The sequence below is a fragment of the Dreissena polymorpha genome, chromosome 2 (assembly GCF_020536995.1).
Source record: "Dreissena polymorpha isolate Duluth1 chromosome 2, UMN_Dpol_1.0, whole genome shotgun sequence".
In the NCBI taxonomy this organism is placed as follows: Eukaryota; Metazoa; Mollusca; class Bivalvia; order Myida; family Dreissenidae; genus Dreissena; species Dreissena polymorpha.
In genome coordinates this window covers 76,999,552-77,022,322 of record NC_068356.1, presented here as the reverse complement: position 1 = coordinate 77,022,322, position 22,771 = coordinate 76,999,552, and the positions used below count along the sequence as shown (strand labels likewise).

Below are 22,771 nucleotides of genomic sequence, written 5' to 3'. Positions count from 1 at the left end.
TACTTCATATCTATTTTATAGGTTGGAGTTTGTCTACTGATTCATTCAAGTCATTAAAAATTTTGTTTAAAATGGGTAATACTTAAAGGGGCCTTTTCACAGATTTTGGCATTTTTTTAACTTATTCATTAAATGCTATATATTGATAAATGTAAACATTGGATCATAAAAGCTCCAGTAAAAAAATCAAGAAAAAAATTAAAAAAGGGAAAAGAACATTGCCCGGAGCAGGTTTCGAACCAGTGACCCCTGGAGTCCTGCCAGAGTCCTGAAGTAAAAACGCTTTAGCCTACTGAGCTATTCCGCCGAGTACACATTCGTGACGTATTTTATACCTTATATAAGCAATCTTCGTAGTTTCACAAAATTTAACGACAAAAACAGAACTCTCCAAATTATTCAATCGTTTCGCGTTGCAACGCTTTATAATTTTTAGGTTTTAAAATCGTCAAAAGATGCATATAATGGCTATATTAGAGCATGTTTAATGTTCAGTATTACTGTTTCCTCACAAATATCATAACTAAAACGAAAACTTACGGATCTGAAACAACTTTTTTCAATTTTGTCAATTTACCAAAGCGTGAAAAGATCCCTTTAAACCTAAATTTACTGAATTATCAATTTGACCAGTTTGTCTATAGTTTTTAAGAAGATGAAAAAAGAACACATTTTTAGAGCAGAAACAGATTAATTATCTTTCTTTGCCAGCTAGTATTTCTTGGATACCTTTTCTGTTTTATTTTTTTATATAATCATACCACAGCAATGTTGGCAAAGGAAGCCCCCAATACCAAAAAGAACAAAGAAAACAAACCACACCAAATCATTTCTCTACTAATTGCTGCCTTCCATTTTACATGCATGTAACAAACAGTCAGTTTCAAGCAGGCCTTGTTGATCTTCTCTTAAATCAATGTTTACCCAGTCCATTGAAGCTTACATTTGTTTATCTTGTAAAAGTTAAAACCAATAGTATTAGTCTTAAAACGGAGCGGATTAACCATGCAAGCCTATGGACGTTAATCTAAAGGGTTATTGTGAACTTTACATGTAGTTAATTGGTTGTTCTGTTGTGATAAGGTTCTTGTTCTAGATGTATGTGAGAATTACCTAGTTTTTTTTCTCACCATTTTAGGAATGGGGCGGGGTCCCTTTGGATTGGGAAAAACTAAGGTGTTTTGACAAAAATATAGCTGGATGAGAGATGAACTTAATGTTGAGATGTAAAAAAAACAAGTGCAGATATTAATGCTTGGCAGCAAGTTGGGGAGGGTGGTGGACAGGGTATACATGTATATGGTAAACAAACATCTCTTGTCTAATGAGTGGTACTTGTATTGGAGTTATCAAAATCTTTCCCGCTAAAAGAAATGATAAAACACCATGTCTAGTTCAGCAACACAAATATTTAAAGTACATGTACATAGCGATGTAGTATCGAATTGATCAAATAGTTTGGCCTTTGATCTATCAGATTTCAGGGTTTGTTATTTTGATCGCTTAATCCTTTATCACATGTCTGTTATTGATAATTGATAAACTAAATTGAAAGAATAGACGTTGTCATTGTTTCATGGTGAATAGGGCACACACTGAAATATGTATTGAAAACACTGGTCATTCATTTATGTGCTGTAGAAAGAATCAAATCAAATAGTTTCAACAACTTGAACATGGTATGTATCATAGGATTGATAAAATAAATGGTTTTTTAACAATTCTTTTAAGATTCCTCATAGCCAAACTAATTTTATATCAAAATGTTTGTGTGTTTTTTCCTCCTTTCATAACATTTGTCTACCATGTGACTTTCAATCTGAATTTAGGTTTTCAGAGTCTTTTAAAGGAGGCAGGTTGCTTAACCTTAAATCCCAATCAGTATTGATTGTCTGATAATGATAAGTTGATAATACATAATCAAACCATAATCATAGATTGGTTGATTGGTTTTTGTAAACAAGGCCGTCCTAAAACAATTGTTTGGGATAAACTAACCAAACTGCCCATACCCCCAATCTGTCTGAGGTCTGAATGAAAATTATTTTTTTTTTACTAAGTTTACAAGAAAGATAGTTTGGCATAAACTTTCTTGATCAGTCTGTAAGAAACATGTACACGCTCTTACACAAGCTGTCAAAGACAAGTTTTTGCCCTCTCATTGCTTCTAAAATTGTAACTGTGGGTGTTCCATGAATGAGTTCCAATATACAGAATTGTTTACTGTACATCATTGGTACATTTATCAATATATAGATCTATATGCAACTCACATGCCCCTCTATAGGTTGTGATACCACAAACAAACCATTCTTTTGAATGGCCCCACTTGTTTAAATGTTAAAGCTTGCTTTAAAGTATCATATTAGTTGTTTTTTAGGTTATTGTAATGTTCTGAATGTGCGATTTACAAACACAACAACTTGTCATTAAAATTTCAATTATGAAGTTATTATGATGTTTGATTTAATCATCATAAAGCTTGCTTCTTGTTCAATTTGTCAAACAATAATAAGTTTAGCTAGTAATATCTTAGGAAACCCAGACATATTGACCTGGGTAAATAAATTCCCATAAAAGCCAGTGCAAGTACTTGTATTTGCAAGTGTTAGATACCGGTAGATAATGGATTTTTGGAGAAGGGGTAAATGCATTGTTTTGTATTGTAAGTTAAAAAAATGCATGCAGTATTGGAATGCATGAACTACTTATGACTGGTAGTAATTATATGAATGTTTGTAGCATTTTTGGAAGGTTGATTTTTTATAGTAAAAGTATGTAAATTGCCATACTTCGCTGTCCTTAAAACTTAGACATTATGCAATCATATACCAATGCATTTGCAAAGTAAAATTTATTCACATGTACAAGTAAACTTGTAACCAATGAAGGAGTATAACATAAAAACTGTTTTCAAACTGGGAAGAAAATTAATTTACATGTAGGAAAACATGAGGATCATATTCTCATTTTTTCTTTGCAGGGGAAAAGGAGGGATCCAGCAAAAGTGTGGATAGTCTGCAATCCCTGCTGCAAGAGGCCAAGGGAGATAATGCCCAGCTTGTGGGACGTGTGCATGCATGCGAGTCGCAGATCGAGGGGCTTAAAAAGGCCAAGGAAGAGGTAGGTTTAAATAAATTGAGTCAAACTTTGATTTATGTTCTCTATTTTTTAGTTAAAAAATGAACTGGAATAGACTCCCAAATCCACAACATAAATCCTGCAACAACATCAAGAGAGGAATAAATTTGAATTTATTTCCTGTCCCTTTTTGCTTCTTAAAAATAAAGAACCGGATTTTCATGTCCTATATTTATCTAAAATAGTATGATTTATTTTTAGCACAAATAATCTGATGTAAGCTAACAAAGAAACTCCAGACTGCAGCGTCCGTCATGCAACAACTTGTAGTGTTCTGTTTTAATTGTCATACATTGAGATCAAATGTAGGATCTCTGGCCTGTTTTTACCTCAAATATCCTGATCTATTTTTAGCTCATCAAGAAACTCCAGACTGCAGAGTCCACCATAGAGACTCTACACCAACACTTGGAAGAAATGGGCTCCTCCGACACATTGACCCGGGCGAGACATGATCACGACACAGTGGTCTGTGGCTTGCAGAAGAAGTATGAGACAGAGATCAAACATCTGCAGGAACATGTGGAGAAACTAAAAGACACTGTACAGGAAAAGGTGAGAATAAAGATTTTTAATCAAATAAGCAAAAGCCCACAAACCTGCACTAGAAAATTTCAAACAGAACACTCAGATTCTTGCTATTTTTTATAGGTGGACTTTATACCACTTATTTAAGTAATAATGGCATTTGGATTTGCTTGTTCCAATCAATATTTTCAATGACTGTCAACTATATAAATAATGACACGTTTTAAGGATAACCACCAAAACATTTTCATTCCTCAGAAAGTTATAATAGTTTTTTTATGCCCCCGGATCGAAAGATCGGGGGCATATTGTTTTTGGTCTGTCTGTCTGTCATTCATTGTGTGTGTCCCAAAACTTTAACCTTGGTTAAAGTTTTGCAATATATGGCTTCAAAGCGGCACAATAGGAGGCATTGTGTTTCTGACAAATACATCTCTTGTTTGGGTACATGTATTTTTTTTCAATTCACTATTTGCAGGTGTTTTTCTAGAATCATTACAATTGTCACATTAATACCAGCATTGTTAAATGAACATTTTATGTTAAATTAACAAGATGTTTAATACCATTTTAGTCAACACCATTAACTTTAAAATTGTTAAATATAAATCAATCAAATGATAAACATTAAGTACCTTTTCTCTTCACAAACTTAAGAATTGTAAGTAATATGGACTAAGAATTCATTTCTCTTTTCACAGTCGGAGGAACTCTGTCTGCTCAAACAGAAGTTTGCATACTACATCTAATCTAGTGAATATCTATTCTTTATTCCTATAAAGCATTGATTAATATGAGTCATTTTAGTATCTTTGTCTTTCCACAGTCTGAGGAATGCCGTCTGCTCAAACAGAAGCTTGCAGACAGTATTCAAGCCTCTGAGTCGGCCCAGATCACCCGTGCAGAGACTATAAATAGACTGACCCAGAGTCTGGAGGAGAGTCAGAAAAGATGTCGCAATCTTCTAGAGGCTTGTAAGCCATGTTATTGTGATCAGTTTATATACTTACTGGGAGTGTGCAATATTTCAAGTATACAATATTTATCCCTGTGAATAATAATTTTTGGGTAAGCAAAAGTGTGTTCATGGGTTGTGTAAACATATCTGCACAGATGATTGGCGTCTTTCCCAAAAGCATATGCATATGTTTGATGAACATGACTTTGATTTTCATCCGAAAAGTATTTTCATGAGTGCAGTCCTAATTTTGAGGTGTTCATGATAACAGTTCTTCCTAAATTGTATTCTAGTTTAATTAATTAATCTGTTTTCATCAGTTCTAATTAACAAGATAATTGTTTGTAAAAAACATAGCCATTTTGAAGACTGGTATTATAAATGTTTGACTATGTCTAAGCTTTTAACTATTTGATGTATCGCCCCCTGTTAAAGAATGTTTTCCTATGGCTTCACAACCTTTCAGCCTCATCGCAGGAATTGAGTCAGATGAAGATCCATTTTCAACAGGCTTTGGCTGCGAGGACCATTTCAGACGAGATGTGCTCAAGTCTTCAGGTAATGTTACAACACAGCATGGGTTAAAGTTCTCAGTATTATACTGATTTCAGTATTTTGTATGTTTTTTGCCATTCATACTCAATAGTCAAAAGCTAGAAGTTCAATATTTTGAAAATGAAATTAAGGAATTGTAGAAAGTCTGTACTTTAACCGTTGCAACAGTTGTGAATTTTTAGCTGATTGCCTCCTTTTTCAATGCCTAGCAAGTTGTGCAAATAATTATTATAACATTGGTATATCTATTAAAGTCTCTATAACGCTCAAAATCAACGAAAATTTCCTAAAGTATTTCGTAAAATAAAGTTTACACCTAAACAATCAGTGTTCCTTATAGCAAAAACTACAATTTCAACGCAAGATGTGGTATGATTACATAGATTTGTATAGATACAAAATGCTCGTTTTTATTTATTTGTGACACAATTCCATTTTAATTTCCTGCGAATATATCTATTCATACGACACACGAACACCATGTTAGTGTTCATGTGTTTATGAATAGATATTGTTGCCGGAAATTAAAATGGGAAACAACGAGCATTTTGTATCTACAAACATCTATTTTACCAGACCACATCTGGCGTTGAAATTTCGGCAATTGCCATAAGGAACACTTAGTTTTAATTGGTTAAGTTTATTTAACGAAATATTGTACGAATTTAATTTTTATTTTGAGTAGTAATGTTACTTTAAAAAGTAAAGGGTTTTCATTTTGAAGGGAATTATCCTCCTTTTGAGATAGTAACAGAATCGCATCATAATAGAAGGGGGTCTGTTTTCTTCGAAATAGAAAGATATTACAATTTTTCTTTTATCAGGCCAAATATATTCCTTAAGGCCATGCAAAAGGCTTTGCTTTGTCTGTGCAGAAGCTGTCGATTTCTAGATTTCTAGATATGCTAAATGTTAATAGTTTTCTTTTGTATGTATTATTTGAATGGTCTTTGATCTCAAAAATAGTTGGTTCTGCTTAAATGGGGAAGGGTGAAAAGCCTCATATACATCAAACACATATATTAAAGAAGTAAACATATTGTTTTTTAAACAATGCATATATACCATTGACTATAATGACTAATGATTTCATTCTACTTTATACAGGAGGAAATTCAAGATCTCAAAGAGCAGGTACAGATGCTGGAGTCTGCCTCCAACTTGGGAGTATCCATGGCTGCGGGTGTTCAGTCGTCAACAGCAACGGCGTTCCATGATCAGAACGACTCCATGGCAGACTTGGGCATCAAGAAGACCCTGGACTTTGATACTCCTCAGGGGACTCCTACCATTGTCAAACATCAGTATGTTGTTGTGTTTGTTAATCATTGCAACTAAGTTGACTAAGATATACTGCTTACACCATGGATGCCAGTCTAGTAATGAAATAACCAGTCTTAAGCTCAAGTTGCTAGTTTTTAATTACCAGTTTAATATAACATTCCAAACATTTTTGCGAATGAGTTACTTACCATTCCAGTGACCTTATTACCGGTTGGAAATTCATGTTTGCTGTATTTTTAATGAGCCATCTGAAATCTGTTTTCTGCAGCTCAGTTACTAACCAGTCCAGTGATGTAGTTAGCAGTCTTAAATCCGAGTTGGAGAGATGCTTGGTGAGCAACAAACAAAAGAGAGCGGAAGTCACAGAGCTTAAAGAGGAGCTGAGGAAATTCAAGAAGGACATGCTAGAGTACAAGCAGAGATGTGAGAGAGCAGACTTACTGACTCAGGAACAGAAGGTATTGCTTTCACTTTTCATTCTCTCCTTTGCAAGTATACTTTATTCAATTTCTCAGTTTTTCATAAAAAAACTTTTCAAAAGAAATAACATAAAATATAGATTATAAGCCATAAATGTATGGCAATTTTTGTTTTCTTACGAAACCACTAAATAATATATATCTACAAAGCAACTTCATTTACATGAATGCTGCTGGAAGTATTTCATTGTTTTTTAGCTCGACTATTATATATGAAATATATATAGTGGAGCTATCCTACTCACCCCGGCATCGGCGTCTGCGTTAGCGTGCAAATGTTCAAGTTTTCGTACTACCCCAATTATTTTCATTGTCCCTTGACATATTGCTTTCATATTTTGCATACTTGTTTACCAACATGACCCCAACCTATAAACAAGTGCAGACAACTCAATCAAGCATTTTGTCATAATTATTACCCCTTTTATACTTAGAATATGCATATTATTGAGAAATTTATGTTAAAGTTTGCATACTATCCCAAATATTTCCTATATCCTTTGACATATTGCTTTTATATGTTGCATACTTGTTTACCAACATGACCCCAACCTATAAACAAGAGCAGACCACTGTATCAAGCATTTTGACATAATTATGGCCCCTTTTACACTTAGATAATTGAACATTTTGCTTAAATTGCCATAACTTCTTTATTTATGATCACATTTTATTATTACTTTAACAAAACAACACTTACCTGAATACCACAATGGATTCCACCCAAACAATACCCCACGCCCCTACCCAGAATCCCTTCCCCCCCCCCCCAACCTCCCCCCCCCCCCCAATTTTTTGTTTAAACATCATCTAATAAATTACCCCACCATACATTATACCCCCCTCTCACCCCCCTCATTTTATTTCCCCCTTTTTTTTTGAAAGATCGTCTAATAAATGAACACACCCCACATTTTACCCCCTCTCAACCCCCCCCCAAAAAAAAATTAAATAAAAATAATTTATTTTTTGTTTCCTTTTTTTATTTTTGAAAGATCGTATAAATAATTATTGAATATGAACCATTTTTACCATGATGGCTTATGTTATACTGTCAAGCACTCGAATAGTCGAGCGCGCTGTCCTCTGACAGCTCTTGTCTTATGCTTTTTCACACCCATAAGAGTTTCACTGTGCACACACACACCCTCCCCCATAAAAAAGATTCACTTGTTGAAAAAATACCAATGGATCAGGGACAAAGATTTTGCCAACTCATCTGTGTTGGGTGTCAAGTTTACAAAACAGAAGGTACAGAGTTTAGTTTAAGATAGTTTGAATAAATGCAGTTAAATTATCTTAAATTGTTTTAACTATTGTTTTTTTTTTCTCCAAATAAAGAGAATAGACACACCACACTCCTGTTGATGAAGGTATGGTCTAGTGGCATCTGTAGTAATATTTCGGATAAATATTGAAAATTCCTATCAATATTAACTTAAAACTTGAACCAGAATTTAAAGCATTTGAAGCAAACACTCAACGAATCATTACATTTTTCCGACACAGTAAGAGAAGCTGTAATTTATGTTCAAATATTATGATTTTTGTACTTCTATCATTCTAGCCAGAAAATGATTTAAAGAGCATTTAATAGTAACATCTATTTCCAACTATTGTGTGTATATTTACATGTATTACTATAAATACACATAGTTATATGTTTCAGTATGTTCGACAATATTTCATTGATTATACTTCTAATTATAACAGATTAACAATCTATATTTCTAACTTTGCAAACAGTGCATAGGCTTAAGAATATTTATTATGAAATGTAGTTGTGTTTTTATCCCCTACCGGTGAAACCGGAAGGGACTTATGGTTTGCGCTCTGTCCGTCAGTCTGTCACACTTTTCTGGATCCTGCGATACCTTTAAAAGTTCTTAATATTTTTTCATGAAACTTGAAACATGGATAGATGACAATATGGATATTATGCATGTCATTTCATTTTCTTCCTACGTCAAGATTCAGGTTTCTATGGCAACAAATATATATATATATATAAAAAATCTGACAATGGTGAAGTTTCACCGGTAGGGGACCATATTGCTTGGCAATCTCTTGTTATTAATGTTTTCTAATTCTGACCCAACTTGACCTTAAAATCCTTGTTTTTTATTGTTTGTTTGACCTGCCCACCCAAACCAAAGAAGTTTTTTTTTCTACCCATTTGAATCCTTGTTTTTTATTGTTTGTTTGACCTGCCAACCCAGGTATACATTTATTTTATTTGGCCAACAGACTTTCATGGGAACTGAATTGAAATTTTCAGATGTGTTTTTTGACTTTGCTCTCCAGTAGGCAATAAGCATGGAATATTTTGGCATTTTTTGCATATATTTGTCTTTCAAATCTTCTTATACTGACAACACACAAGTTTTCTTTGTAAACGTAGTGGCAATTTTGATGTAACTATAAATGTGCTGTGCATTTTGTAGCGTCGCATCACTGACCTGGAGTCATGCCTCAGCCCTGGCGAGAAGACCAACGCTATTGAGAATAGGCTCAAGAAGGACATCGAGAACTTGAAGAGGGAAAAGAAAATCCTGCTTGAAGATGTTGAGGTGAGGATAAGTGTGTGGTCATGGTTAATTGGGCGTTAAAAAACAATGAGTCTTGTAGTCTTACAAACTTAATTAGAATAAGGTTGCGGTAAAGGTTAATTTTGGGGTGAAAAAAGGTTGTCCCATCTTTAATGTTTTAAATTCATTGAGGATGTGTTAGTAGTGGCTTTAAATTATTGTATTATTGTTAGGAAAATACTTAAATGCAAATTATTTCTTTAATGCCCATGTGATGAAGGTCAGAAATAAGAGACTTACATTGAAAATTGATCATAGAATAAAAGGGATTATGAAAAATGTGAATTATATTCCTTACTGGGTTTACTCTTCTATTTGCCGAATAAGAAATGACTACATATAATTTAATTTTGAAGAATGTTATCTTTAATTGCCTTCAATATTTTCTTCACTATTTCAGTATTATATTGAAATAAGGGCTGAATAAATATGAAAGCCAATGTAACCCCTGCTATATTCTACTGAAATCAACATAAATCCTCTATGTGTTTTGCTAGGAGCTACAGAGGAGGCTAGACGAGGTATCCAAGAGTGAAGAAAAACTCACTGAGCTGAACAGAGAACTGAGTAAACAGATCAGTGACATGGTGAAAGAATATGACCAAGACAAACGACAGGCTGTAGAAAGGTGGGTTAAAATTTAAGTATTATTTCAACTTTTTTTAAACAGTTTTCCAATTATATCAGGCCGTTTGTTGAAATCATTTTTCTTGAAAAAGCTTTGCTTTCTAAGCAGTGAATCAGTTCTAGGAGTATGTATAAGGTCCAAAGAGTTACAACAAGCTCTATTTTTGTTTATCAGCTTATTATTTAGATTGTTTATTGAAGCTCAGTATATTCAATCTTTTGAGAAGTGATTTATTCAAATCCATGTGAAGCAACTATTATTCACAGTTGATCCATTCTTGTATGCTTGTTTGTTATATAAATATGTTTTTCATCCCATTACAGGGCACATCGTGCAAGTGAGCAGGTTGCAGAAACGTCTCGCAACAAACTACGACAGGAACTCACTATAGAGTTTGACAGCGAGCGTTCAAATATCATCGCCAAGTATGAGAAAGAATGCAGTAATCTTAGGTACAAATTGCTTTATTATTTTGGCAGTTAAAAAATGTTTGTTTAGAATGAATGACCTCTTTAATTATGACAGTAAGTGCAGTCACCAAAATTGCTTGATACTTTTGGGCGGTTATTCACATACAATTTTGAGACTTAAGACTAAAACAAAATGTATTCTCTAAATTGATATAATCAAGAATTTGCTTTAATTTAGTCAAAGTTGGCTTTAAACACTTCTTATGACAGATTCTTTATTAAGAACATTTATTGGCCCCTTAAGCACCATTGGTAGCGTGTGAGTATCCAGAGTCAAAAGTTTCTTTCTTGGTTTTTATTCTTTATTCATATGTCCAAGTATAGTTTGGTGAAAATGGCCCAGGAATGTCTCAGATCAGTGATAAATCTTCTATCTTTCACTTAGATTAAATTTCAAGGATTAACAGACAAAGTCAGACATTACTTTGTTCATATTTCATGGAAGAAATAAAGGCAGATCAAATCCTTAAAATTATTATCTTTTGAAGAATTAATGCAGTTAATGATTTTGCTAAAATATAGATTTTTGGTAAAATATAAATTATCAGTTAAAATTAAAAAAAAAAATCATTTTAGTGACTATAGAACATAAAAATATAAATTTCTATATCCACTCTTGAAATAAAATGTGATCATTAAATGTAAGCAACAAATACCTTCTAAATGTTCCATACTGTTTCTTATATCCCTTCCTATGTTTGATATTTGATATATCACAGAGAGGAGATGAAGTCAGCCCAGGATGAGATAGACAGGGTGAAGGACGAGTACTGTAAGCTTTGTGCAGACACAGACCAGCTGAAATGTGACCTGGAGAAACAGTTCCAGGAACAGCTTAGAGAATCTCTGAATCAGGTAAGAGACCTTAACCCTTAGCGTAAATTGTTAGAATGTGCAACTGATAGAAATCAGTGTGCATTAGACACTGACCAAATTAAGTGACCTGGAGAAACTGTATGGGACAGCTTAGGGAGTCTCTGAATCAGGTAAGAGAACTTTTCTGTGGCATCTAAATTGGTATAAATCTTGGTTTATGGTATTATGTTAAAGTAAGAAACAAGTGTGCAGACACTGACTAATTTAAGTATGACCTGGAGAAACAGTCCAGGAACAGCTTAGAGAATCCCTGATTCTGGTAAGAGATGTTCTCTGTGGCATCTTAGAAAAATTAGTGTAAAACTTGGTTTTATGTATTTCTGTGGAAGTGGTAGAAATAAGAGGCAGCAGACACTGACCAAGTAAGATGGGATCGGGAGAAGCAGTTTCTGGAAGAGCTGTAATAATCTGTAGCAAATATTGGTGTTACACTTTGTGAAAGACGCTCAGTTTAATATTGTGTAATATGGGTAAAATTGAAGCAATTGTTGTGTTAGGCATTTTAGTACTGCAAGCTGTGGGCTGATACAATATCTAGTGTGATCAAACAGTTCAAGGAACAGAACAGCTCAGAGAATATGTGGATATGTTTAAATTTCTTTGTTTAAGTTTGGATGTCTTTAACAAAACGTTTTGTATATTCAGAATAGAACATTATTGTTATAATTGACTTTAAAAGAATTCAGACAAGTGCTTGATTTGTTCTATCAGATTAGGTATGATGTATGAGTCTATAGAAGCTCTGAAATTTAGGCCATACAATTGATTCTTAACCATTTCTGTTGCAGGTCAAAGAAGAAATGACCAAAGAAATGGACCTTGCTAAGTTAAGGACAGAAGAAGATTGTGATAAACAAAAAGAGACTGAAATTCAAAATCTCAAAGATGAGTTTGAGCAAATTAAAGACAAAATTAGGGAAAATGTGCAATCTGAGTGTAGGAAGGACAATGAAAAGGCCATTCAAGAACTTAATGAAGAACATGAGAGTATAAAACAGGAGTTTAGAGAAAAGTTTGAACATGAATTGAAGTCAATGAAAGACATACTGGAAATGGAAAGAAGTAACGATTTAGAAAAGTTGGACAAGGAAAAATTAAATGAAATTGAGAAACTAAAGAAAGTAATTATTGATAAGGAATTGTATGTTAGTGATCTAAAGAAGGAGATAAAAGAAAAAGAAATGTTGTTGGCCGAAAAGGAAAAGGCTTTAGAAAAATTGAAGTCAGAAACAGAAAGTAAGATAGCTGTTATAGACGGACTTAAAAATGAGTATAAGACAAACTTTGATGCATTCAGGGATGATTTATTTGAGAAAAATGAAAAAATTGATCAGTTAAGTAATGAAATTGATGAGAAAGTTAAAATTATTGAAAATCTGAAGGAAGAGATTCTAAATTTTGAGAAGCTTAAAGAGGTATTAAAGTGTAAGAATGAAGAACTTGAGCGACTGAAAGTGGATAAAGAATCTAGTCAATCTGAATTAATGGCAGCAAAAGAAAAGGAAATAGAATCACTTCGGACTAAAATAAGTGAAATCGTTCTGTCAAAGGATGAAGAAATTAGGCAGTTACAATCTGAAATTAACAAAATGAAGAGAGATAAAGATTCTTTGAGATTAAGTGTTGAAAAGAATGATGAAGAAATTAACAAACTCAAGAATGAGATTGAAAGAATTGAAAAGGAAAAGGATCTGGAGACAGATCAATGGAGAAAAGACGAAATGGAAAGAGAGGAGGTATATTCTCTTCGTAAAGATATTGAAAAAAATATTCTGAAAGATACTCAAATGGAGAACGAAACTCTGAAAAAAGAAGTGATTAACCTGAAACATGAACTAGACAGAATTGAAACTGAAAAACAACAAGAAGTTGACAGAGTAAGCCGAATTAAACAGGCAGAGATTGAAAACCTGGATAAAAGAAGAAACACGGAGTTGGATAAACTTAGGAAAGAGAAGGAGAATGCAGTTGAAAGGATCAAAGCAGAGAAAGATGAGATTGAAGCAATCAAAGTGCAGATTGAGGAAGAACTTTTCAAACTGAAGAGAGCAAAAGGTATGAAACATAGGTTATAAACTCATTGTCAAATCTTCAAATTAATAAATCAATTTATGATATTTTTATATATAAACATGATAAATAACTTTGAAGAAATTATAGAATTTTTTTAATCAGTGTCTTATCTTAAAGTCTCTATAACGCTCAAAATCAACGAAAATTTCGTAAAGTATTTCGTAAAATAAAGTTAACACCTAAACAATCAGTGTTCCTTATAGCAATAGCCACAATTTCAACGCTTGATGTGGTATGATTACATAGATTTGTGTAGATACAAAATGCTAGTTTTTATTTATTTGTGACCACAATAAATTCCATGTTAATTTCCTGCGAATATATCTATTGATACGACACATGAACACTAAAATGGTACCATTTTAAAACCATAATAAAAACGAGCATTTTGTATCCACAAACATCTATTTTACCAGACGACATCTGGCATTGAAATTTTGACAATGGCCATAAGGAACAATGATTTTTAATAGTTTAGCTTTATTTTACGAAATATTGTACGAAATTTTCGTTGATTTTGAGTAGTAATGTAACTTTAAATTTTATGAGGCTAGCTGATTTTTCTGTAGTCAAACAATAAAATTATCTGGTTTTGCTATCCAATAAAAAGTGCAATAGTGCACTCAATATAGCAATTGGTAGTGAATCAGATGAGAATTGAGTTAACATTACATGTGCAGCAATATTTGAGAAATCATGTTGGAAATCTATTGGAAAAAAAGCATTTTTTTGTTAATTGACCTTAAAACATCTCTGAAGTTCTGATGCGCGGCTATTCAACCACTATGGTTTACATCTTTGTGGTTAAATATCTGAACATTGTAAATCGTGATTGTTATTTAATAACAATCACAATTCTTCTAAATATTATACGTGTTGACAATATATTTTAGAATTGGCTCTTTCGTTGAAAATTTGGCCAGCTTTAAGGCTGCTCTCAAAAACTCTTTGTCTCGTTATTTTAAAGGGTCCATCAATCTGGATGAGGACCTGTCATCCAAAGTACGGGAAAGGCTCAGCAAAGGTACAGAAGAAGACTTGAACAGAACTGTTGAAACAAAGGTGAGACAATGAGTCTGTGTAACAAGCTTTTTTTTTGTTAGAGAGTTATGTGTCTGCTCACATATGGTTGTCATTTATCAACGAAACAAACAATTTTTATTAGGGTCTAAGGGACCCAATCACAATAGTGGGTAGTGGCCTATTTCCCTGAATAAGCTTGTGATTTTCTTTCAATGCAAACAATGCATTTGATTGGTAGTCACACAATAAAGAAAATCCTTTATCTGGGTGTTTTCACCTTAATTTGTGGAGACCTACAGAGACTGGCCATTTTGTTCAAATTAACTCCTGCTTTTGTGAAAACTGTTAAATTTAATTGAGAAGACAGTTGTTAAGTACATAATTTTCTTTAACGTGAGCATGAATACCTAAGGTAACTCGAACAAATCTCATGTTCCTAGTGAAATTCTTGATATTTCAATAAGAAATTGTCACCTTTAACTGGAATTTCTAGAACTAAAGCACATGTAGGTCACTACCTATTCTCAGTTTTGAAATTTACCCTCAATAACTGGAGAAGGTTATTCAAATGGCAGGGGCAAAATATGTCTTATTTTGTGTTAGCTGCTAGCAAAATATGGGGATGTATTTTCAATGCTTGTCCATTAAAAGGCTTTAATTAAAAGACTTACATACATGTTGGAGTTGGCTTAATTTAGGAAAATCCCTCTAATATGTAGGTAATAGTCCTAACGGTTTTATATTTTAACCACTTGCCCGAATTATTATGCTTTCATAACCGCAGATAAAAACATCCAATAGCCCAACTTTACCAAATTATTTATGTCTAATAGCCCTTTTACCATTTCACCAACTCCTATCTGTCGTACTTAGCATGAAGACTTATACAAACAAAGCTATCACATTTAAAATTTGCTGTTACTGGGTATACATGTACATTTGTTTTATTTCAATGAATATATTATATGTTGGCCAAAATGGGTTAGTCGATATTATTTAAGTTTCTAAAATGGGTAAGCATTGTGAGATGGGTTTTTACCAAGTTGCGAAGATCTTGATAACACCTATTTAAGTAAAAATTTAATTTATTTTCTGAAAAATATCTGTATACACATTAAAAACATTAAATAAGTGAAGCTGCACAAACTATGAGGTGATTTTTAACCAGGTTTTCCGAAGGAAAAAACTGGTTATTAGATTGGCGAATGCGGGCGGGCTGGCTGGCTGGCTGGCGGGCGGGCGGAACAAGCTTGTTCGGACCATAACTATGTCGTTCATTGTCAGATTTTAAAATCATTTGGCACATTTGTTCACCATTATTGGACGGTGTGTCGCGCGAAATAATTACGTCGATATCCCCAAGGTCAAGGTCACACTTTGAGTTCAAAGGTCAAAAATGGCCATAAATGAGCTTGTCCGAGCCATAACTATGTCGTTCATTGTCAGATTTTAAAATCATTTGGCACATTTGTTCACCATCATGGGACGGTGCGTCGCATGAAAGAATCACGTCGATATCTCCAATGTCAAGGTTGCCAAGACTAAAAACTGATTCATTTTCAAACAAACTTACAAAGGGGGTTAATTTTGTTTGTTCATTTCAAAAGTTCAGTTTGAGTTGTCTCCCTTTATCAGATTTTTTTTCACAATGAAAACCTGGTTTTGTGACTATTTTGTCCCTTGTTTTTTGTCCGCCAGTCTTTTATTTAAGGCAAATGACCAATGAATAGCATGTACTATGCGAGACAAGATGTACAGTATGACATTAAACATAAGATCATGATTACTGCTGAAATGACTGCCTTGGACCAGTCACTCTGTTGCACGAATTCCAAACCTCACACCTAGCCCAGAATGAATCACATAATATACAAGTGTAAATAAATATTTACATCATAGCATCGTCATTCAGTTAACAGGGAAAAAAGATAACATATATATATATATGTATATAATCATTTAATTTTTAGCTTGGCTGTTTTCAGAGAAAACCCGAGTTATTGTCATAGCAAGCTCGTCATCCACCGTGCGGCGTCCGCCGTGCTAAAACCTTAACATTACTCTAAAATCTAAGTGCTTCCACTTACAACATTGAAACTTCATATGTAGCTGCACCTTGACGAGTTCTACATGCCACACCCATTTTTGGGTCACTAGGTCAAAGGTCAAGGTCACTGTGACCTCTAATATTTTTCTGACAAGCTTTCATTTATTCAAAACTGCACCCGCAGCCGAGCGTTGGCATCCGCTACGCAGTGCGCTCATATTGCTTTTTAGTTACTTCGTGGTTACAATACTTTTTGAGGCATAATGAAATAAAGTTAGATCATGTATTAGCTAAATTCCTTCTTGTTAGCAAGATTTCAGAACTTCATATACAGTATACTCTGCCAATACCGGACTCTCTGAATACCGGAACTCTCCTGATTCCGGACAGTAGGGCCAGTCCCGTATTTTCTCCTTCTATTTCTTTGTTAAAAAATGTTGAATAAACCGAACTCTCTGAAAACAGGAAACCGGACGGGTATCTCCGTAAATTTGGTCATTTTCAACGTAAAATACATTGAGTATACCGGACGGTCTAAACTCTCAAGATGCCCGAGGCGTGAAAATAACAATACCTAGTCAGCACAGCAAGTGCGGTGTCACACATTTTGCTCGCGCAATTATCGATAATCGGATTAATCATACCATAAAGGTGTCAAGTCGTTACTGCGCTATGGGAGTCCGATTAAGTAATGTAAAACAAAATGTGAATGTCTATAATAGACGTGCGGTAACACCAAAAAGTGATTGACTCGATCGTTATATTAATTATTTATTATCGCCTATGATAAACAATTTAATTAAAAAATAAATGCATGCTGTTGCGACGATCACTTTCTTGTGATCTTCTCGGGTATTTTAAAAGATCTTATAGCTATGTTTTTAACGCTAAAATGGTTGTTTGTTTGTTTGTCAGACAAACTGTTAGAAATATGACTGTTAAATATCCATCCATCTGTATGCAAATTCATTCATTGCCGTTTACTAATTTCGAACACATCTAAAATGTCGCAGCCTCCAGCTTAACGCAGACGCGTAGAGCTTACGTTAGAGGATAACATAAAGCTCATCACGCAATCAACTGCTCAACCAAAATCATCTCTGAAGGCACTCGGCACTGTGTAACATTGCAGAAAATAAAATCGTAAATGAGAAATATGCTTTCAAGAAGATAGTGATCTTGGACTTTTTCGTGAAATCGTAAACTTAAAAAATTAGTAGGTTTTGAGATTATGAATATCTTAAAAAATAATTATGACGCTGTTTTTTGCCTGTGTGTATATTTTATGAAATGTTGTACATGTATGTATTGAATAATAAATCGAGGATCTACAACAATCTTATTTGTGTCGTCACTCGCCTATATGACAAATGCCACGTACGTACATGTATAAAGCACCATGCTCACTTTGGGATTAATCAAAACAAGTCGGTATGGATTTTTTTTGGCTTTTGCTTTTAATCGATTAAAAACACATTTTTTAAGAATGCAATTAACATCATCAGTACCTGCGTACAGTTATCACATGGTACATGTAAATGTACATGGTTTGTTTTATTTTTATGTGATTCTGTACACAATGCATACCATGTATATTTCGGCAATATGAAAACTCTTGGTAAACCGGAACTCTCTGAAAACCGGACGATCAGGCCGGTCCCGAGACCGTCCGGTTTACAGAGAGTCTACTGTAGTACAATAGTTTTTCTGCTGTTTAAAAAAGGCCATAAAACGGACCCGATTTCAAAGCAAACAGACCCAATCCAAAACCGTAATTAAAAAAAAATACATTCACAGAGATTACATGTAGGTATTGTTGAATTAATACCAGTTTGTGTGTCTTTTAATTAAAATTTCTCTGATCATCTCTGAAATTAAAGTTATTCCTTCCAACATTGGTTAGGGTAAAGAAATTTAAGTGCAAACTCATTATTATATTGTTGGCAATAAATTTCACGTTGTTTTTTTAATGACAGTTTATGACAGTCATTTATTTTCTTTGATTTGGTTATAAACTTTCATTCCGATACAATTTATGTTTTTATAGCAAATTCCATTATAAAGCAGGTGTATGTAATATCAACTAATATCAACTGTGTCTTTTACCTTGGCACAGGTCAATGCCCTGCCTTATCTTAGACAAATTTAATTTAAGCTACGACTGAATTTTTGTTGAAAAACAAATTGGCATTTATGGTAAATCTCTTCTTCAAACAACGAACATGTGAAAGACACTGTGGAAATGAACAGAAAAACTGAAGAAAAAAGTATCTTTGGTACTTTGCAAATATCATTGTTATAGAAAATTTATCCAAATTAACATATTCATTTATTATTTGATAAGGCAGTCCCCAGATTTTACATTTTCATGTAAATATAATTTGATTTATAAAACTTATTGGTTTGTTTAGTGAAAATGTTGTTTTGACATCCTTGTGGCTTATAAATTAGTCTTTGTTTACTGCTTGTAAAACTAGTGTATTGATTAGATATTTTAAGTATTAGGACAATAGGTGGTTATCTGGTTATCTTTGATTATTTGTTTATATTACGGTATTTGCAAATATTTCAGATTTTATATTGATTGTTTATAGCTAAACTGTGTTAACCACCTGTCATATTACTTAAGAGATACTTTGTTTGTGCTGTTTAGCTCTGGTATACGCTTTTGACCCTGTAAATTCAATATACATGAATCTTTTAACAATTGTAGAGTCATGCATGTATAGAATGATTTTTAGTTTGAATTCCTGTTTATGATTGATTTCATTATAGTGTTGGAATGAATAAGGTTTTGTTTTTGGACTTAAATGTGGAAGTTATTTTTCATAGATATAATAAGCTGTAATTAATTGCAAAGATTTTAATTATGTGGAAGATTTTAATAAAAAGTTTATTTAATGGATGTGGAACTGATGATGGATTGCATACATTCAAATTCCATGTACACAATAACAATTGTTCCTATGAATTACGAGTGAAAATAAATTAATTGAAAAGCACTAGGGTTACAAACCACTATGTTGGACTATCAAATTGATGAGGATGATTTGCTTTACGAGGTCAGATAAAGCCTGATAAAATCTGATAAATCATATCTTTAACTCATTATTATGTATATTATAACATGAAGCTTTTGATGCCCCCGGATCCAATGATCGGGGGTATATTGTTTTTGGCCTGTCTGTCTGTCATTCTGTCCCAAAACTTTAACATTGGTTAAAGTTTTGCAATAACTTTTGAAATATTGAACATAGCAACTTGATATTTGGCATGCACGTGTATCTCATGGAGGTGCACATTTTGAGTGGTGAAAGGTCAAGGTCATTCTTCAAGGTCAAAGTTAAATTAAAAAAACAAGCGGCGTAATAGGGGGCATTGTGTTTCTGACAAACACATCTCTTGTTGAATATTACAATAAATCAAACTTAGCTGAAAACAACAATTGTAGTATGTGCAAATAATTTATTGTAAAGTATAAAAATCAAAAGATTTTTTTTGTGTTTTATGCTCTCTAAAGTATTGTGTAGCAATTACCCATCTTGTTCCATTAAGCTCTTTGTTAGTTGAAAAGCACTTTATCACTGCCTGTTTGTGGATTTTTAGCTCAACTATTATATATAAAATATATATAGTGGAGCTATCCTACTCACCCCGGCGTCGGCATCTGCGTTAGCGTTAGCGTCTGCATAAGCGTTAGTGTGCAAATGTTAAAAGTTTTTGTACTACCCCAAATATTTTCTTTGTCCCTTGACATATTGCTTTCATATTTTGCATACTTGTTTACCAACATCACCCCAACCTATAAACAAGAGCAGACAACTCTATCAAGCATTTTGTCATAATTATGGCCCCTTTTCCACTTAGAATATGCAGCAAATGTTAAAGTTTGCGTACTACCCAAACTATTTTCAATGTCCCTTGACATATTGCTTTCATATTTTGCATACTTGTTTACCAACATCACCCAAACCTATAAACAAGAGCAGACAACTCTATCAAGCATTTTGTCATAATTATGGCCCCTTTTATACTTAGAATATGCATATTATTGATAAATCTATGTTAAAGTTTGCGTACTAACCCAAATATTTCCTATATCCTTTGACATATTGCTTTTATATGTTGCATACTTGTTTACCAACATGACCCCAACCTATAAACAAGAGCAGAACACTGTATCAAGCATTTTGACATAATTATGGCCCCTTTTACACTTAGATAATTGAACATTTTGCTTAAATTGCCATAACTTCTTAATTTATTATCACATTTTATTATTACTTTGACAAAACAACACTTACCTGAATACCACAATGGATTCCACCCAAACAATACCCCACGCCCCTACCCAGAATCCCTTCCCCCCCAACCCCTAATAGTCGAGCGCGCTGTCCTCTGACAGCTCTTGTTAATATATTTAGTCATGATTGTATTTTTTAAACTTTTCTATTTGATATAAGAAAAGCATACACAGCATATTTGGAATCCTAATATTTATAAGATAATGGAAACTAGGCAAATCTTCATAAAATTATTTACTTTAAGACCATAATATAACATGAAAAACTTATTTAGAAATATCTATATTGATATTATTGAGCATCTAATTCAAAGTGTTGATTCTATTAAAAACCAAACAGTTAAAATATCATGTGGGTCCAAATATTACGCGCATCATGTTTTTCAGATCGCTTTAATAAATGATAGTATCAAGACATCTTCTATCATTATTAAATCCATTTTTGACCTATTTGACTCCATTTTAAAATTCTTTCAGAAGATCTATTGTATCTTAACAATTATTGGTATGCTCCCATTGTTGGGTGTTATTAATACATTTTTAAGTATGGACAGATTTCAGTGTTACCTAATGCTCAGTTTGAATTGTTGATAGACTCTTTGAAAGGTATCTTTATTAATTAGTAATTGATATTTTACATTTTTAATCAATTAAAATTGATGTTGAAGTGCATAATGTGCAGCATACAAAATGTATTTTAGTATATTAAGATGGAATTTTAAGATGCATTATACATATCTTTTTGCATGCAGAATGGACAAATGTATAGTGAAATTTGCCGCACTTTTTACTTGGATTTAAATAACAATCGAAAATGTTAATCTTACAAATCAAGACTGAACAAAATGTGTTTGCAAATGGCTCCATAGTGAAGATCAGTTGTTGAAACTGTAATTTTCAAAATGCATGTTAACTTTTATATAGCTGTTATTGACAATGGAATCTTATATTTGCTACTTCCACATGCTGCTGTGAATTTTTTATTTTTTTGTTAACATTCTACCGTGGAGTTATTAGTTTTGAAACATAAAGTGCATATTGAAAAAGCTCTTTGGTAATCGTAAAAGAAAAAACATATTCATGGATGTTTATTGTTTATTGGAGCAAATAATAAGGATCCTTTAATAATTTCTTTAAAAATACTATTTATAAATTTATAACTTATTACACTATAATATACAAGAAAAATTGGATGCATTAACTGGAAATGCCTAATTCAAGTTTCCTCTGGTAAAGTGCAAGTAGGTTGTCTGGTTGCCGTTAACATACTGTCATTCTGTTCAATATGGCAACAATTCAAAAAATCGAACAAACATTGTTTTTTTTAATCTGCTCTATTTGCTTGTGTTGAAATGAACAGAGTTGAATACAAAGGGAATCTTGCTGCCTTCTTAGATCATTTTCTTGTAAGTTTTATACGCCTTCCATAAATTTATCATGTTTGAGGTTACATTACACAAAATAATTTTGTATCAATTCAAAAGTAGTGCCTATTTTTAAAGGGTTCCTTTTTCTTTGGGTTTTTAAGCAATTTAGCAATTGCACCCATGCGTTTTTGTGATTATTTCCTGCATTCTAATTGTGTCTTTAACATTTAAGAGCATTTCATTGGGGATTATTTAGAACTATGAAGGTTTTGGGTGCGTTTATTGAAGTATGGCTCTTTTGTCAAATTTCACATACTCACAACTCTGTTTGCCGTGGATCAAATGCAAGAAAAATGCGTTGAATGTTGGCAGTTTTTCAATGGAACCCAATGGGCAATCGATTAAGTGTAAAACGACCTTAAACATAAAGTTGCTAATTTTCTACTAGCTC

General features: G+C 33.2%; 1 protein-coding gene across 1 annotated transcript in view; it reads left to right on the top strand.

Moving 5' to 3' along the window:
- LOC127869837 (centromere-associated protein E-like) overlaps positions 1-22,771 on the top strand; it is a 60,217-nt gene that overhangs the window by 5,264 nt on the left and 32,182 nt on the right. Inside the window, exons 3-14 of the mRNA XM_052412497.1 lie at positions 2,984-3,123; positions 3,496-3,696; positions 4,496-4,643; positions 5,094-5,185; positions 6,290-6,486; positions 6,735-6,924; positions 9,390-9,515; positions 10,031-10,161; positions 10,485-10,613; positions 11,351-11,486; positions 12,296-13,562; positions 14,548-14,642. Coding sequence (XP_052268457.1) covers positions 2,984-3,123; positions 3,496-3,696; positions 4,496-4,643; positions 5,094-5,185; positions 6,290-6,486; positions 6,735-6,924; positions 9,390-9,515; positions 10,031-10,161; positions 10,485-10,613; positions 11,351-11,486; positions 12,296-13,562; positions 14,548-14,642 — 2,852 coding nt within the window. The remainder of the gene's footprint in view (positions 1-2,983; positions 3,124-3,495; positions 3,697-4,495; positions 4,644-5,093; positions 5,186-6,289; positions 6,487-6,734; positions 6,925-9,389; positions 9,516-10,030; positions 10,162-10,484; positions 10,614-11,350; positions 11,487-12,295; positions 13,563-14,547; positions 14,643-22,771) is intronic.